The 19,196-nt window shown below is 28.8% G+C and overlaps 1 protein-coding gene across 6 annotated transcripts in view; it reads right to left on the reverse strand.

Annotated features, from left to right (window-relative positions):
- Nucleotides 1-19,196, reverse strand: part of LOC129959951 (lysine-specific demethylase 6A-like) — a 177,141-nt gene that overhangs the window by 24,267 nt on the left and 133,678 nt on the right. For all 6 annotated transcript variants that reach the window (XM_056072868.1, XM_056072867.1, XM_056072870.1 and 3 more), the window contains 5 exons: nucleotides 8,359-8,479; nucleotides 8,221-8,275; nucleotides 7,915-7,949; nucleotides 6,838-6,931; nucleotides 1,539-1,764 (listed from right to left, as the gene is read on the reverse strand). In XM_056072868.1, the coding sequence (XP_055928843.1) occupies nucleotides 1,539-1,764; nucleotides 6,838-6,931; nucleotides 7,915-7,949; nucleotides 8,221-8,275; nucleotides 8,359-8,479 (531 nt within the window). The remainder of the gene's footprint in view (nucleotides 1-1,538; nucleotides 1,765-6,837; nucleotides 6,932-7,914; nucleotides 7,950-8,220; nucleotides 8,276-8,358; nucleotides 8,480-19,196) is intronic.

The raw sequence follows: 19,196 nt of genomic DNA on the forward strand, positions 1-19,196 counted from the left end.
TCCTTCCTTAAAAGAAAACTCCAAAAACTTCTAGACTAATGAAAAGCTTCAAAGGAGCATTAAGGCAAATCTCACATCACCGGTGGCAACGTTTTTCGAAAAAGGGATGGAAACCTCGTCCACCAATATGGCAAATCCTTAAATCTTCACGGCGATTTTGTCGAGCAATACTATGTTTGCACATAAATTTTGATAATAAATTCTTTCTGCCTTTGATTTTAATTATGGTCCATCGAAGCTGTGAAAGAAAATTGACACTCGTATATAAAATATGTAATTAATGAATTTTAAGTTTATGAAAAATACTGTCAATTTACTCAAAAGGTTATATTAAAAACTTATTCCTGTTAAAACATTCCTACCAGCTTGCTAATGTAAGGAAAAAGGCCAAAAGGAAACAAAATACTCTGTATTTATCTTTTCAAATTTGATAGTTTTCCCAGAAAGGAATAAGTATTAAATTCCCTGAAAATCTACTTCATTCTCACCAATCTGAATTCACATATCAAACATCCTCCAAATCTTTAAGTGTATGATAGTTTAGTAGCAAAAGCACTCATGAACTTAAAAGCTTACTGAATTTTCTAATATTCCTTTTGAATTTCAGCAAACAGAAGAATATGGAGCCAAGAAAAGTTTTGCCTAGGTAATTATTTGATTTCTTTGGGAATCGAAATTTTAGTCTAGATAACAGCTTCCCTTCATTTTACTCAAGTTTATCTGCACTATCAATAAAAATATACAAAAGTTCATTCCTGAATTGATATATGTTGTCTATTAAATATCAGTAAATGAGATTTCAGATATAAACAATTTTTTTAAACAGAGATAAAAAAAATTCAATTTCATTACTGAACACTGACCATTTAAGCTAGATACTAACTTCATTATTGATTAAACTAAATACAAAGAATTGAATCATTATTACATTCAAGGCGATGAAATACTTCACATTTTTAAAAGGGAAAAAAATTCGTCTTCTAATCGTTTAAAGCAGTTTCTTAGTCATACATATATCTATCTATACAACAATATTCAATTAGCATAACTTCAGTACAAATTAAAAAATGCTAGTTTTAGTAAAAAATAGAGGAACAGACCAGTTAAAACATACTAATAAAACATAGACGGAAAAAAAAAATATTTATTGTGTGTCTTAATTCTCATTTTCTCCCCTACAAAAATAAAATCAAATATAAAGTTTATCAAATCATTCACCAAAATGCTGCTTTATGTTCACCAGTATTATTCCTTATTTACTGGTGAATAAAAAATAAACATTATTACATCAATAAAATATCCGATTTACTGATATAATTATAACATCTGAGTTATAAAAGTACTTTATTAAAAATTATGACTGGTATTAGTAAGTATGCTTTTATATTGGAAATAATTAAAAAAATTGCTGTAATTCAATACATTACTAATGAAAGCACACACAAAAATCTAGAATTGTTAAATGAAATACAATGCAACAATTTTATAAACTTTTAAATATTACAAATCTGAAATAGAAATATTTTTTTTTTTTTTACCCTATTGAGCACCATGTATCTGCATTAGCCTCCGCTTTGTCAACGGAACTACGATAAGATACAAAGGCATCATGTACTTTCCCCAGACTAGCGTAGCAACGACCCAAGAAATACAGACTTTGACCGTTTGTAGGATCTGCTTCTATAGATTTTTGCAAATAATGAAGAGCAAGAGTTTGTCTTTGAGCTTTCTCACCAAGAGCTTCAACAGTATGATGCATCCACCCTAAAATTAAATTTCATTACTAGATCAATACAGTCTTCCTTTATTTTTAAAAGGTAAAACAAGATCATTTAAATTTTCATTACGAAATATTCTTCGTCATTCTGACTTTAAAGATATAAGCTTCCCCTAAAATTTGAACATAATTTGTTGTTTAACATAACAAAAGAGCATAATTTGTTAGGTGTTTTTAAATCAATTATGCTCATCTAATTCTCAATATAAACAATCTAATATCTTTAAATAAAAAATTTGAAGGAAAGGACGATAAATGAATTTCCACCAGAGTTTTTAAGTTTATGAAAGACAATTTAAATCATACATTTAACAGTTACATCTTCATTTACATTATGATAAGAATCAATACAACAATTAATTACTTTACACCAGTTAAATGATTAAGCAGAAGTAATAACTGACAGGAATATTTCAAATTTCCTTAAAATGAATTTTAAAAACATCCTTTCCACTTAATTCTAGAACTTTTTTTTGCTATTTCCTTCACTTTTTTGTTTTGTTTAATTCAAATCAAAAGTTAATTCATTTTAAATGTTTTTACTAAAAATGTTTCATGCTTATAAAGATGGAATTTTGTTATCCATGTTCCATTCGCTTCCTGGTGCATTAGAGTTTCAAACTTTCTTACATGCATTTGTTACCAAGAACAATATATTTTAGCAATTTTATATCCTTTAATTAATATATTAATAAACTAAAATCTGATTTTATATAGGTGGTATTTTATCAAGTGGTCAATTTGAGAGATATTAGAAAAAATATTTACAATCAGGAATTAAATATAAGAAATATTTAAAGGGTATTTTTTTCCAAGTCTTTTATCAAAAGCAGTAAAAAGATGTATATAAAAATTTTTTTAAACATAAATCAATATTACAAACAAATTTAGACACAATGAATACTACAAGAAATTCCTAGATTCTTATTTAAAATTAAAATATATTTTAAACCATCTACTAAACCACTTTAGTCTAGCAACATATATATATTGATTCAATTTATTCCAAAATATGAAATGAAAAATAAAAAATGTAAAGCAAAAAGTACACTGGCAAAAATCATCTGCATCAAAGTTCTTTGTAAACACAAATAACTTTTCATTTAAATAACAATAGACATCCACCAAAGAAACAAATTTTAAAAAATTGCTTTTCTCATAATTTTTCAAATTTGGGAAATGTACCATAGGAACAGAATAAAAAAAAATTGATATTTACAAAAAAAAAAAAAAAAAAAAAAAAAAGGGCTTTTCTCACAATTGTTTGAATTTGCAAGCTACACTATAGAAACAGAATAAGAATTTAACATTTACAAAACAAATAAATTGTCTGATAGCTATATTCAAATTCAGTTCATTCCAAAATAAGATAAAACAATGAGCTCCCATGGAAGCAAAAGCTAAAGCAGTACTAATTATTATAAATTAAAATATTAATAAAATAAAATATAAATAAATATATAAAAATATAAATAAATTATAATATAAAATAATAATAAATAATATAAAATATAAATAAAAAAAATAAAATATAGATAAAATATTTAAAAAATATTATATTCTCTTATATGTTTCCGATAATTTTTTCCTTCGATTGAATCACTGATTAGCAAGTCTTTCAATATTTCTGGTGGATTCAACAGATGTTCCAAAACACTGTTTTTATCATGACAATATTTCGCGTATTTGACAAATGAATTTGCTTCTTTTTCCCAGTTTTCCCTTTTGCCTGGCAAAAAGAACAGAGTCCTACAATTATGCTTCTGCAGTTCGGAAACTTCGCTCCGTACACATAAATGTTTAAACCCATCGTAAAAAATGCCCGTTTTTTGACCGTTAATTTTTCGTTTAAAAAATTTTCAAACCAATGCAAGAATAGCGTTCGCTTAAACTATCAAACCACGTGTTGATGTTCCCCGGCGAGGTCAAAGTGTTGCCAAACAACGATTAACAAATTCGGCCTAATTTTGCGTCCACGTAAGCGCTTTATGATGAGAATACAGTTGTCAACAATCTGAACACACTACGCATGCGTGAATTTTCTACGGGAGTTGGGGTAACGCAATGCATATTAAAATTTTTTAATTTCCTTTATTAAGTTTTATTTTAATTCAAAAGTACTTCAGAATGAATCCGAAAGACCGATTAATTAACAATGATTAATTTTAAATGCATAAAATATTAAGAAAAACAGAATCATTTGAAATAATCGGTCGAAAATATGTTCAGCCTAGCCTGTTGGGAAAAAAAAAAAAAAAAAAAAAACTGAAGCCTACTCATTTGACAGTGCCAAGTGTTGCCAAACGGCGATTAACAAATTCGGCCTGATTTTACGTCCAAGTAAGCGTTTATTATATTATATATATATATATATATATATATATATATATATATATATATATATATATATATATAGTGTGTGTGTGTGTGATTAAAATCTCAATTTATTTTGAGTATTCTATTAGAATCTCATGCTTCTACAGTTTCAATACCCATATTTTTTGATAAAAAAATATTGATTAAAAAGTAAGATAAGGAATATTATAAGAAAATAAAAATTTACAGTATTTATTCTTACCATTAAGAATATAACTACTGAAAACTAGAATATTTAATATTTTAGTATTAGTACTCTATATTTATAGTATAGTATTCTATTTAATATTTAGAATTCTATATTTAATATTACATAAAATATGGAGATTTAGTATGAACTAGAATATTATTAGAAGATAATTTTTTTTTCAAGATGAAATTTTATATTATTGTGTTGAATGTGGATGCAAACTGCAGAAAGTCATCTGCTTTGATATGGTACTTTCAATAAAATGAAGCGAGGTCTAATTAAAGTTAGGGTAGTTTATAAACTAAAAAGCTTACCGTCTGACATCAGGTCAGTCAGGAAAAGTGACACTATCTTTGGCAATTCGTTGGTAAATACACAGGGGTGTTTGTGGGACCCCAAAAAATCCCCTGAAACTTTTACGGACTTACTACCGGCATTTTGGAGTTTCGTGAAGGGGGGGGGGGGAGAAATGAAAAATTACAATTATGAAGTATTGAATGACCTAATTATAAAAGTTCAATGAATTACTTTTTTTGCAAAATTAATAACCATAAATTTTCAAACATATAAACTACTACATTTTATGCAAATATTTTAAATTACCTGAATTAATTCTTTTAAAAAAAATTATCTAATTTCTGCTGCTTTTTTTTTTATTTTCTGATGTTTGTGGGCTTGTCTTTCTTTTGTGGTAAACTTCATTATTGCAGGAAGGTTGACTTTTATTTTCCTCATTTACAGTTGAAGAAATTTCCTCGAGAACTGCAGATGCAGAGGTAGAAACAGTTTGCTTTTCTGCTAATGTAGAAGGTTTTTCAGAGACTTTTATAGGTGACTCATCTGAAATACATGTTTTTAAGTCCTCTTGATATGTTTTCCAACTTCTGTTCATATTCAGTAAGAGATCTTTGTGAATTGGATCAGTCATTGGATTTTTTGAGCCATATTTTTCACATGAGGTTTCTTTAGAAGCCATTAAATCATATTTAATAGTCTGCACTGCATCTAGGGAATCAATCTTAAGAGAGGTTCTATAGTCAGTGACAAGTGTATCCATTAAGTTGAATGCACTTTCCACTAATGGGCCATGGAAGCAGCTAAGGCAGGCTTTGACCAATTTAGCCAATGTAGGATACTTATAATCATTTGTGAAATCATCTTTTAAATTAAAAACTTTAGACCAATATTTATCAATTGTACACTTGACTTGATTTCCACTTTCATCAGATGTGTAGAGCATTTCTTTGGTGATATCAATATCACTCTGGTATAACCTTATTTCAGCTTCTACTTTTGACTTTTCATTATCACTAAAAATATGGGACATAAAAGATGATAATTTTTCAAAAGCTAATATTGTACTGTTTTTACCTCTTAGCTCTGGATCTAATGCTGTAAAACTAATTAGATATGAATTTTTAAGGGGTAATTTCTGTTTCATATGCTGAAATTTCTAAATGAAATTCTCTTGCGTACATAAATAAAAAAATATTTCAATAAGCGAAACGAAAAATTTACACGTGCATCAATAAATGAAACGAAAATTTTACACAGCGGAGAAAAAAAAGTTGCGAAGCGATCAATGACAAATAGCTAATACGGCGAAAAATCCCCCTTCTCTACTTATTGGCGCCACGCCAGGAGAGATAAGACCTTTGAACCCAGAGTCACGTTATCGCACATCTGGTCGAACGAAGTCTCCCCCTTTTTTTTCTGCCGCGCCTACTTGCCGAAAAGAATCCAGAAGAGAATGTCCGAGAACCGGGGGAATGAGTCATAACTCGCAATAAGGAAAGAACAAAAAAGAAGTTTTTTCCCAATTTTCACGCATTATCACTGCCTTTGGAGAAAGAAAGGAAAAGTTTTCACCACACACACTGACCTTGCGTTTTCTGCTTTCAAAGCAAACAAAATTACCCAGATCAAAATAAATAATTCATTATTATTCCTACTTCCTTTTGAACGACGATCCCCGGAAATTCCGGGGATCGAAGTTCAAAATCCCCGGAATTCCGGGGTTTCCCCGGAACACAAACACCCCTGAATACATTAAAAACTTAAAATGGAAATTAACAAATATTAAAAATAAAAAAACCCTGCTTTAATCAGTTTATATATAAAAAAGGGAATTCTTATCAAAAATCTGGTGGTCAAAAAAATAAATAAGTGTGAGGTGCAAAAAACAAATTATGGTTTAGTCCATCATAAAAATATTTGAAAGCCAAAATATCTATTATATATAAATAAACACATGATCTAAATCTGATAACAATTCCAATTTACATAGAGAATTTCTATCTGTGCCTCATGCGTTTGCAAATTTTGTTGATTTTTAGAGATTTTTGATAACATTTTCCATTTTCAAAACTATTTTCTTATATTTATGATTGGATGACAAGCTAGCAGCTTGAAATATATTCATTAAATTTTTTTAACTAAAATTTTTATAATTATAAAGTTGAAGAAAATTAACATGTTGTAATGAAGTAATCACCTAATTGCTTGCATGTTTCTGCTCGCAAGACAGGCGATATATCTTTTTGCTCCAAAAGCTGTTCGTAAGCTTCCTTTGCTGCTTTATGTTTACCCTAAAAAAAAACAAAAAACAATTATTTAGTTAGGAAAATACCATCAAATACAATTACTCTTCCTAGTTTAATTAATTTAGATAATCATTTTTTTTTACACATGTGAAATATTTTGAAACTGGACTATTTGAACTTTATACTTTTGAACGAGTTTTAATGGTGAAATATCGATTCTAAAGCAAAGAGACAACCGATTACAAGAGTAGGACACCACCTTAGTCAGTACTCCCTCTCCTAAATTTCATGCCAAACCAATTGAAGGATGCCTCACTTCGATGGATTTTATATTCACCAGGCACAAGTATAGAATAAATATTTAATGAAATTAATCTGGGACTACTAACCCTCTGGTTAAAAAGCTAAAACTTTTCTATAAGACAATCAATATCCTCTCTAGATTATGGTACAGTCACATTCAAATTTCTCCATATTTGAAACAAAATTAAAAATATGGTTATACAAAAAAGGATTAAAAATGAAATATATACATTCTTTTTCTTCAAACTCAATTAAAAATTAAATTAATGCAATGGCATATAAAAATGAAAAATTCTAAAAATTTGACTCAATGATCCAATTTTTTTATCGCTAATTAGTGGTTGAATTGCCAAGAAAGTTGAGAAATTTATATAATTTATTTTCAAGGTGTTCTATATTACATGAGGATTAACTTCTGCTTTAAAAATTTAAAAGGAAGAAAACTGATGATTAGCTGTAGTGAAGCATCTTTTAAAAATTTTTTTTAGTGATTTTTCTAATTTAATGATTTACTAAAAGATAGTAAAGTAGTGGTATCTGCAAGAACAAGAACTCAATTGATGCAGAAATGCTCTCTAAACATTGGATGAAATGTAATGCAAATTATTATCAGGTTGATCTTTATAACCGATAGAATTTTAGAAATGTTTTTATCAATTATTTGCTAAGAGGAAATTTTTTTTTTGAACAGAAATCAAAATGATAAGCTGCATAAACAAACTAACCTGAACTTCAAATAAGTGTCCAATGTGAAAAGCAACTAAAAAAGTAGAAAAAAAAATCGTGTTAACTTTCATCACACTATATTTTTTTAAAAATACACACAAATACACGATAATCACTAGAAATTCGTTGTATCATAATACAATACAGCTACTCCAATAAAAACATTAACAGATGTAGGCATGTGCTTAAGTGAAATTTTTAGCTAAATTTTTTAAAGAAATTTTAAAAGAAGAATTTGTTTGCATTATTTTTTTTAAACAGCAAATTTCAAGGCGAAATATAACGTAACAGAAATGATATCTTACTTTCGTCTCTGGATAAAGAGCAAGGACTAGAATCTGCAAGAACTAACTGAAAATGCTAGAAGAAGGAAAATTAATATTAAAAACTAAGAATAAAATTGATTACTTAAGATAAAATGTTTGTAAAAATCAGAAACTCACTCTATGTGCTGATTCATAGTCCTGTAAAAGTTTGAACATAACAGCCAATCTCAAATGACATTCATTGGACCTGGTAAATCCAGGATCCAAATATAAAACATGCCGAAATGTTTTTACAGCCCTGAAAAGAAAAAGAAAATGAATTACTAAAAGAAATTTATCAGCAACAGATATTCAAAGAATATATCAATGACTTTATATTTGTATTTCTAGGTCTTTCTCAAGACTTAACGACCAGCATTTATTTGCATTTCCATTGGCGAATTTTTTTTAATCAAAAGTTTTATCAGTTTTGAAAAGATTAATAGAAAACTACACAGACGAGAATGAAGAAGTGGCTCAGTTCAATTCATTTGTTAGATTACTATCCCTTTTCTGAAATTTTACTTAACAAATCGCCGAGAAAAGGAGAAATTAAATTTGACCCCAATACTGAGCTGAAAATTCATTTTCTATAAACCACATATTTCTAAATACTTGCGCAATTTCTAAAAACAGAAAAAGAAGCAATAGTATACAGAATTTTTAATATGCATTTGTTGACTTTTCCAAGTTAATTAACGTGTTTAACTCTATTTTTCTGGTCCCATAAAGAGTACAAGAGCATTAGCAAAACATATTAAAATAACAACAAAATGAATTGGCATTCAGTGTAAAATGGAAATAGTCACTTCCGATTTAATAACTATTCGAGTCGACTCCGGTTTCGATGAATATATCATTAATATGGTTTTAAAAATTGTGTGAGTCAAGAATTATGCCCTATAATGAAATCCAATCACGGATTCTTTAAATAGAAACATCGTTAAGCATCAAAAAATTTTAATCACGTTTTCTAAATATTAATATTTTTCAAGGCAGTCTAGAATTTATGCTGAATTTAAAGATGGATTTTCAGGAAGCAAATAGTGAGAGGGGAAAACGACAATAGGAATATCTAGTCTTCATTGCTTTGAATTAAAAAAAGACATCCTCGGAAACACAAATTCAGAACTAGATACGTTTCATTAGCATATTATTTTGCTGACACATGACGAAAAAATAAATAAAAATCTAGGATTGATAAATATTAAAAACGAACTGACTGAAATCGCCGTTTGGCATGTAAACCTGATAAATAGCAAAACGCTATAAATCAATAAAAGTAGGTAAAAACATACATGAATTACAAGCATATAGACATTTCGAATAACTAATTTAATTTTATGTCTTCTATAACGTGACAAAGACGTTCAAGAGGTACTAATCGAATGGGAGATAAATCTTTTTAATTAATAAATTGTTCACGCAAATGCTGTATATATGAAGCAATTATATAACTTTAACAAATTATCAAATAAACATATTTTGAAAGAAATAAAAAAAGTTTCTTTTAAATATTTATATTTTAAATATAAATAATTTATACTTAGCCGTTGTTAACAACACGGTATCAGTATATTATCCTCGGCAGCAATTAATTTTGATTATGATGAATCAAAATAGGCAATACAAAATTTGAAAAAAATACTCCTACTTTGATACGGTTCTTCAATTTATAACTGTCATAATTAATCCAAAACAATTTGAAACTAAAACAAATCAATGAGTATCGTTATCTCAAATCAATTTGTGATTTCTGATATTTAAAAATAGCGATGACAAAACTCCGACACTGACTTGGACATGTTATCGCAAATTGATAGAAAACCTAATCGAAATCATTTCAACAAGCTAGCCATGGGTAATAAAAAAAACGTACTTTTAACATCGACGGTTTTTCCATCGATTTTAAAGCAAAATTATTAAACAAAGCAAACGAATAATGAACATTTCAAAATAAAATTAACAACTGAGAGTGAATAAAAATTTAATGGGATATAATAACGGTAGATACAATGAAAAGATTGGAACACTAAAAATATCTTATGCTAAATTCAAATTTTAATTTTAGCATATAGATCCATAACAAATATGTAACGAAATAAATCGTTCATTACTCCAAAAGACAATCATAACGCTCAAGTTTTTCAGTATCTCGAGGAATCGAAACGTTTTATTAAAATATATGTTATAAAAGTATATCAGCGAAAATAGTAATCACGTATTTAGAAAAATATATAAGTATAGGACTCTGTATATTTCAGGTCTCTTATAATATAAATGTGAAAAGAATTTAAAAATCAAAAATTTAAACTTTGGATGTTGATGCTTAAGTTTATTCCGCAGATTCAAGCCACAGATCAACGCTTATTCTTTTTTTACATCGTTTCAAAGAAGAATCAGACTTCTTTTAAAAGGTTTCTCAGATATCACGTTGCCTAGTGTCATTTTGCATTAAAAAAGTTTTTTTTTAAATGCAAAATAACACTATAAGCAACGTGATGCGATATCTGAGAAACCTTATAAAGAGGTCTGATTTGTCTTAGAAACGATGTAAGAAAAGAATAAGCATTGATCTATGGTTGAATCTGAGGAATAAACTTAAGCATCAACATCCATTCAATGAACTTTATGGAAATAGCAAGAAAAAAAATATTAATGCAAGAAGGAAGCAGAACGAATAGTAAGCTAGTAAACTACTTTTAATCAACGAGGGATAGGGGTGGGAAAAGCGGAGGCCTTCAGAAGGACGTGACAGTGATCCGTGTCAAGGACTTACTCCAACACTCCTACTCGCTCATTCAATTGGCGTCTTGCCAATATCGCCTTTTTCTACTATCATCTTCTATATATATATATGTATATTTGGATTAATGTTTGGAAAAGCTCATGGAATTACGTCATTCAATAGTACGACAAATGTAAATAAACACAGTGCACATACAATTCTTGGCGCATATCTAAAGTAAAGGTTATCTGCTGCAGGCCATAAAAATAACTATAAAAATGTTACGTACTATAATACTTTGTTTTACGTTGCATTAAATACTGGTCGCAAACAGTTCCGAGTTTATATAACTATGAGTACTGTACTTGATGGAAAGAAAACACTCACCGGGAGATAAAAATAATAAGGTATATTCCAATAACACTAAATGATTTAAATAGATTTTAAATCACAAAATTTCATTGACGGAAACTGAATTGACGAAATGTTTTACTAAACACTTCAAACCTAACTGCAACATATTTGAAATAAAACGAACAATTAACAATTATGTATGAATAACAGTTTAAAAATAAGAATAATCCGTTCATAACTCTTTAATTTTAATTATGTCCCAAGGCAGCAATGAACTAGAAAGCGCATGCATAAAGTTATCTTCGTATATATTTGGCATTTCCAATTTCAGTGACATTTCAATTTAAAGAGATTAACATTCAAATTATAATTATTCTAACTTATCCCAAAAATTAATGCTAGGAATAAAAGAACGGTTATAAGATTATCGTTAAATGTTAAAATATGCATATTACTTTCCAGGAAATTGCTATAGATTTCTGAAATTTGAATTTCCAAGGGACTTCTCACAGAAATTCTAAATTTTAATGATGATCGGTGGTTTATCGGTAGTAATAAAATCAACAATTTATTTTTTAAATACTATAATTACCATATTTAAAGAGTTAGAAAGCTCGTTAAAAAAAAAAAAAAAAAAAAAAGACACCGAATGACCGTTGTTAGATACTTTCAACTTAAAATTTATATATATATAGGAATTGCAAGAACTTACGACCGACATCACAATTGAACAAAAGTTTCATAATTGATGTAGAAAAAAAAAATACATTATATTCAGAGCGTTTTAAGATATTAATCATTTAAATATCTAAATATCATTAAGTTTGTTATATGACATTCAGACAATACTGGTACGTGTTGTGAATGACTCAGCATATGCAACGACATGAAGAGAAAAATTCACCCAATTCCTCATAATTCACAACAAAAGCGAGAATCAAATATCTGCATAACATTTGAGTTCTATAAATAAAATATCCAACTATCTCAACGAGTTTGTAATGATGTTCAGCAGATGGCGGCAAGTGCTGCAAAGTATTCAATATACGCAATGATAAGAGAGAATGAATAATAACCCTATCTCTCTTATCGTTAAAATGCTGCTATTGTTCTATCGGATGCACTTTACGCAAAGAAGTTAGAAGACATAATGTTGCTTCAATTATTTAGGACATGGAGCGGAAGTCTTAGCTAAGCATTTCCGTAGAAAAACAAAGGTCTTATAATGGACACAATGCAGGAATGCTAATAAAGGAGATACGAGGGGCATCCACTGAGAATTTCTAAGGGGTCCATGATCTCAAAGAAGCTATTAAGCACGATCGTCCAGAGAGAAAGAAGAATTTTGATAAAAGTAGAGCTTTTTAGATCAATTTAGCTCAGAAAATTCTCCGAGAAATCAGGGAACAATCTTCAAATCAATTACGAATAATATACTTTTCCTTCAAAATGAACTAAATGAAAATTTATTTCCGCTACCTATTAAATGGATATAATAATATTTATATTATTATATTCATTGTAAGTACATCCCGAATGTTAAATATAAGGCATGCTATAAGATATTAATTTGAGTACAAATAAGTTTGACATACAAAAATTATATTTTTAAATAAAGTAATTTAAGAAATTTGGTAAATGTCAACATTTTGCGAAAATTCAATCAACTTCTAATGAAACTTAAAAATGTGATGGCAAGTGCATTTTTTCACTTCTGAATGATATAATTTGAGATTTCTATTAGATTAAAATGCAAGTTTCATATACAAACAAAATATCACACACACACACACCCTTGCTTACTGCTTTTTAGACTAACTTCCGTTTCCTTTTGTGAAAGAAAGCCCTTTGTTGAAAACCAGCAGGTACATTCTAATTATTACAGCGCTTTAATTTCGTAATTCTGCTATTTACATGAAAAGAATTACATCGTCATCTACTAATGACACAAATGAGGCGTTTTATTGCAACAAGTTTCCCTTCGCAGCTGTATTAATTAATATAAGAATAAAAGCGTCATGTTAAAAAAGAACGTTTGTTTTGATGCACGATAGTGTAATTTTAGCTCATATTGAAATAATGAATTCAGATTTAGAATATTTTTACTTCGTTAAGGCATTTCATAATTTATTTTTCTTAGTGGAATATACATAGATCTTGATATTTTTGATTTAAAATCTAATGTTTTGTAATTAACCTTTTGCTGTATTGAGATTGCTTTGACCATTTGCTGTATTCATCACTGAAAAACTATATCTATAATGATTACTATTATGAAATGCGGTGAAATCTTAATATTTCTATCTAAAATACCGCTAAAATATGCATTAAATAGCCATTTGAAATCTCTTATTCTGTTCGAATACACGCTTGATAAATGTTTCAACTGCTGCGGGAAACAGCTTTTGAAGAACTATAACTATGTCCCAGAAGGGAAGCAGAAATTGTTAAGACAGCTGCAAAATTCCATAAAAGCATTGAAAAAATAATAGAACAATAAAGCTATCAAATAATTGAAAAAGTAAAACATAACATGCATAATTAAAAAGAACAGCTTACATCCAACAAGATTTTTATCACATTCGATCCTTTTAGGGAAAAGAAAATTACTTCAATCTCATTATTTTCATACATTTTTTGCCATAACAAGGAAAAAAAGGAAAAAAACGGAAATGAAGTTTAAACCAATTGAAATTATAAAAAAAACGCAAATAAATAGTTATTCCTCATATTTTAATTTTTTAGTCAAAATTCTTTATATAAAAAAAAAAACATTTTAAGAGACAAATGTTGAAGAATTTAGAAGTTCTCTAAAAATATTCGGCACTAAAAGTTTCACAGAAACGAACTTTAATTCTAAAAAGTTGGATAAATTTAGAAATGTATCCAACTTTAATACCAATAAATGCATCTGCAAAGACAGCAGATATACTGGTACAGATATATACTAGTACAACTAAATTGAGAGAAAGTGATGAAGATGGAATGAGACGAAAGAAAGATGCAATTAATTCCAGGCACGAAGTTATTAACCTAAGGATTAAGAGATCGCAAACATGCGCTGGGAGAATACTAAAAAGAGAACATTCCTTGCTTAATATTTACTATCACATGAAAATAAAAATAATGTTCAAATAAAAAAACAGGACTAAAAATAATTAAAATTGATGCTAATTTCAAACAAGCACAATATGAAAAACAAGTTTTAAAAACAACCTCAGATATTCAAATTACTAATGACATATCAGCAATTTTTTTATAATGTATTTCCAAATAAACATAATATTGGGTATAACGATTTAGTTTTAACCCTACAATGCATGACTTCTATTTCTTTTTCTTTTTTTTCCTAGTAAAAAAATGTGTTTTAAATAATTGCATACATTTTTTTTAGTAATTTTCTTGAATTATAGGTATTTTTTTCGTGGAATTTTAAAAAGATTAAAATGTGACAAACGGTTACATCACAAATTAAACAATATCCCAGTGACCCAAATAATATATCTGCAATAAAAATAAAAGTCCCTTCTAACCAATATATTTTTACCAAACAAAAAAAAAAGTATTTTGATTGTATTTTTAATGGTAGAACTATTCATACAACAGCCGTCCTGGTATTTTTTTCGATTTAAATATAATTCTAGTACCGCTGTTATAATCTATTGGTCTTTTCTACAAATTTTTATCAAAAAGCATTTCCAAACAATCATTATTACCTTTTGGAACAGTCATGTGAAACATGTATGGAAATAAAAACATGTAGCCAAATGGCTACAAGATACACTCTAATTTACAGGAGGGTGGGGGATAAAGATTATTACCAGCTTTCTCGCTTTTTTAAAAAATGGATTTCTTATCAGTTTCTTCAAATAGTCTTACTATCTGAATTTTCACTTCAAACTTGAACCGTTCCTTTTCTCCATATCATAGAAAAATTGCATTTGGAATTTCACAAATGCTAATATAAATAACATATTTGCAAATGTTAATATAAATGTGTCAAGAATGGCTTACATTTTAATTGTAAAGTTTCGGTAAAATTTCATAGCTAAAGCTTCAGTGAATTTTAAATTTCTTTGATATCAGAAGTAGTACAATAGAGATGTAACGACAAACAAATTCTTGACATTCAAACTTTATCTTTCACAAGTGCTCAACAATTTATTGGACGGTGACTTATATACAACTACACAAACAGAGCATTTTCCTTTTGAATTCCAGAGATTAATATTAAATTTCAAAAAGAGCAAATATGAAAATCAAATAAATCTCCTACCTAGTTAAATTCAGATTAGACAGTATGTGCTGTCAAATCTGCTGCATTAGGATTATACAAAAGAAAGGTTACCCAGCAGTTCTCTATTAATAGTACGTACAACAAAAATATATCAATACACCGTCTATTGTACGTGACAAAATGCATGAATACAGGAACATACGATGTCAACGCGGGTGTTCCTGCCAATTTTGTACAAAAGACATTAATTTTACAGCTGCAATAAGAAACAGGAATGTTGACAACAATTTTAGCAGATATCATGCCGCACCATTAAGATGTCAACTACCTCGGCAAATCAGATAACATTCAACAGGAGAAAAAGAAAGCTTATAGAAACTAGTCCGCGCAGTATGGTAAACATGCCCTTCCCCTCATTCGAAATGCAATAAAATGTACCCACCATTTTTCCAGGAATAGAACATCTTGTCCCTCCTACCCCAATCGTCGCGTCAATCCGTCACCTCATAAATGCGACTGGGGGAAAAAAACAGGGGTGAAATCGAGGCTCTAGTATTTTACAATCCAATATACACTATTCATTTCTCTGAAACACCCCGTATTCATCAGTAGGGCTGAACGCTAAATATTTCGGTTGAAAGGAAAGTTGACAAGTATTGGCATAATACTGACAAGGCAAATAAAACAAACAAATTGAAAACAAATTCTGAAATACAGCACAGCTTTAAAGCATTCGTAGTTTTGTTGTTGGCGAGGTATGTTGCAAATTTATAAACAAAGTTTATTTTCGTCTGTCATTAATAGATTTAATTTTTCTTTTTTCTTTTAGAAGCAACATACCAAATCATATGTGATGCTATCTGAATCTAAATTGCCAACTACAGAGGTAGAAATTACAAATGAAGAAAGAATATTAATGAAGAGGGCATTCATTTAACTTGCGATGAATAATCAGTTTATATATTACAGAAACTATATATAAAACGATCTTAAAGATTTAATTGCAGGAAAATCTCCACAAAATGTTAACTAATGAAACACAGAGAGCAGAGGTGTAATAATAATACATATTTATACAGTTATCTGAAATAGCACCGGGCAACTGTGATTTCAGTAAATGAAGATTATTCAACTACCGAAAAAATCATCTCAAAAGATTAGAATTTTTATTGCAAATTTCACTCTATTCAAAACCAAACTACATGTGCATAGAGTTCACAAATTCAGATTAGACAGAACCAGGAGAAAATCATTACTATTTTCCTCAATATCGATACTACTGTTAAAAGAAGTTTTATTTGCCAAAATAATCTCCATTTTGTGCTGTAATTAAATGAAGATAATAATGGATATGCATGAAAACCAAATACATTCCTTTATATTTAAAAATTGTAGAAAAAGAAATATATATTTCTTCTACAATGTAATAAAAAGGGAAAAAACAGAAGATTTGTTATACTGTTGAGATACGCAACAGGTATAAAATGAGTTATGCAACTTTTACATAAGCTAATCGCTAATTTATATCCACAGAAATTTTTATCTTTTGTTCCATTAAACTTAAACAAAAATTTAAATATTTACTTTAAATGAAAGTTTTAGTAAAGAAATTTTTAAAATGTTCTAAATATTAATTTAAAAAATTACGTAAAAATATGAATTATTTTCTTGCATTTCTCAGCTATACTTTTATTTAAAGAAAAAAGCACACGACAGCTTAAAAAGTACGAAATCAATGCCTGAATTAAAAATTATTTTCAGATACTCTTATGATCTATCTCACTGAAAGAAATTTCTTTCATTTTAAGTCATTATTGGATTATCAATTCGATTTTTTATTTACTTGAAGCGACTATTTTTATTTTTTTGTTTTCTTCTGAAAGTAACCTGTTTCTAGGAAATGAAGCGGCATATACTTAAAACAAAGCGAACCCTTCATCCAGTATCAAAAGAAAAAGAATAGTATTAGTTGCAAGTATTGTATTCACAGATAAAACGCCATTTTCAAGCACTATATATTCCGATGAATTTCATTTTTCTTTTATAAAAAATAACTTGGACTTCGAAACAAGTATCTGCACTAATAAATTTAGAACTTTTGAATAAACTAGTTTGGGACAAAGGAATAAATAAAACTGAAATAAATTTTATAGAAAATTCTAATAATTGGTTAGCTTAATTCAAATTTGTGATGGGCCCAATAGAACCTGCGAGATTACCCAAGAAACCACTCAGAAAGCTCTTAGGTTTGTTAACATATTCAATAGCAGTTAATTCAATACGTTTCCCAAGAAAATTTGCATAAAAAACATCTTTGCTAATAAGCAGTTAATAAAGGGAATTTGATTCTTATCAATAAATTACAAAGTAACGTAATTTCGTCACTGAATGCTTCAGTAAATGTTTCCAGCAAATGAGAAAATTGATGGGAAACGGGGAGAGGGACAACACAGAATAAAACTAACAGTACAAAAATGTATGTTTTCGACGAAATAAAGAAAAATCTTAATAACATTACATTTCATAATGTTAAGTATATATAAAAAAAGAACATTTAGAAACTTCTACGGAAAAAAAAAAAAAATTATCAAATTTGACAAAATCTCCAAATAGCATTTCATCCAAGAATAATTTTATAAATATGAATAGCATACGAAAACAATCATTTCATAGAGAAAAACTGGTTTAGAAATAGCGAGTTTGTCGCTGAAAAATGCACCAAAAATAATCAAAAGTCAGTAATGTGTATGCTGCGGGAAATCCAGAATTTTTCCCCTTCACAGGCAATCAAGTTTTACTTCGTACTCAAATCAGAGTGGCTTTGAGAGCAATTATGAAGCAGGATAGGCATCCCTTTATTTTTTTAAACGAGTTTCCTACAGGTTGCAGTTCAAGGTTACATCTGACTCGCTTTTCAGCCCAAGGCAGAGTAACAGCAGTAGAAAGTGAATGAACCACTGACATCATAAAGGGTGGCGCTCCATTCAACCCTAATTAAAACGCAGACCTGCAGTCCAAACACAGGTAAAGAAGAATCCTCCCCCCCCCCTCCTTCTTCGCTCGCCCACATATGCAAAGACGACGAGACCCACGTGCTTGGAATGCGAACGTCATTTCCGAAAATTCATCACCAGTAGCGACTCATGCAAAAACTTCGTCATTTTGCGGGGAGTATGTTAGTAAACAGCTTGGACTATATTGGAGTGAAATTATTAGTAAGAAACATGAAGGCTTAATGTTAACGAATCAAACGACGTGTTTCTTCTGGTCGATAGTATATTATAGACATATATAAATTGTTTGAATTAGGGAAAGCGATTTTAAATATTATTTAAATTGACAGCGTCCGTTGACTGACGTAATTTGTGCTTTTAGATATCTCGCAACTACAGAAATATTAAACAACCATTGCTTTAAATGTAGTTTCACTACATAAAATAATAGATTACGCATAGTTAAAAATTTTATTTTAAAAACTGAAATATATTTGATCAATGGCTAAAATTTTAGAAAAACTTAAAATACATCATTACTGATAATATGTATGATGTAAGCGATAGAAACGACTTTTCCAAGAACAATTAGAGTTAGAGGAGATTCGAACTATTACAATTAATCAATCTAAAGCAAATTTTAAAAATGGGTAGCAGGACTAAA

The sequence above is a fragment of the Argiope bruennichi genome, chromosome X2 (assembly GCF_947563725.1).
Source record: "Argiope bruennichi chromosome X2, qqArgBrue1.1, whole genome shotgun sequence".
NCBI lineage: Eukaryota > Metazoa > Arthropoda > Arachnida > Araneae > Araneidae > Argiope > Argiope bruennichi.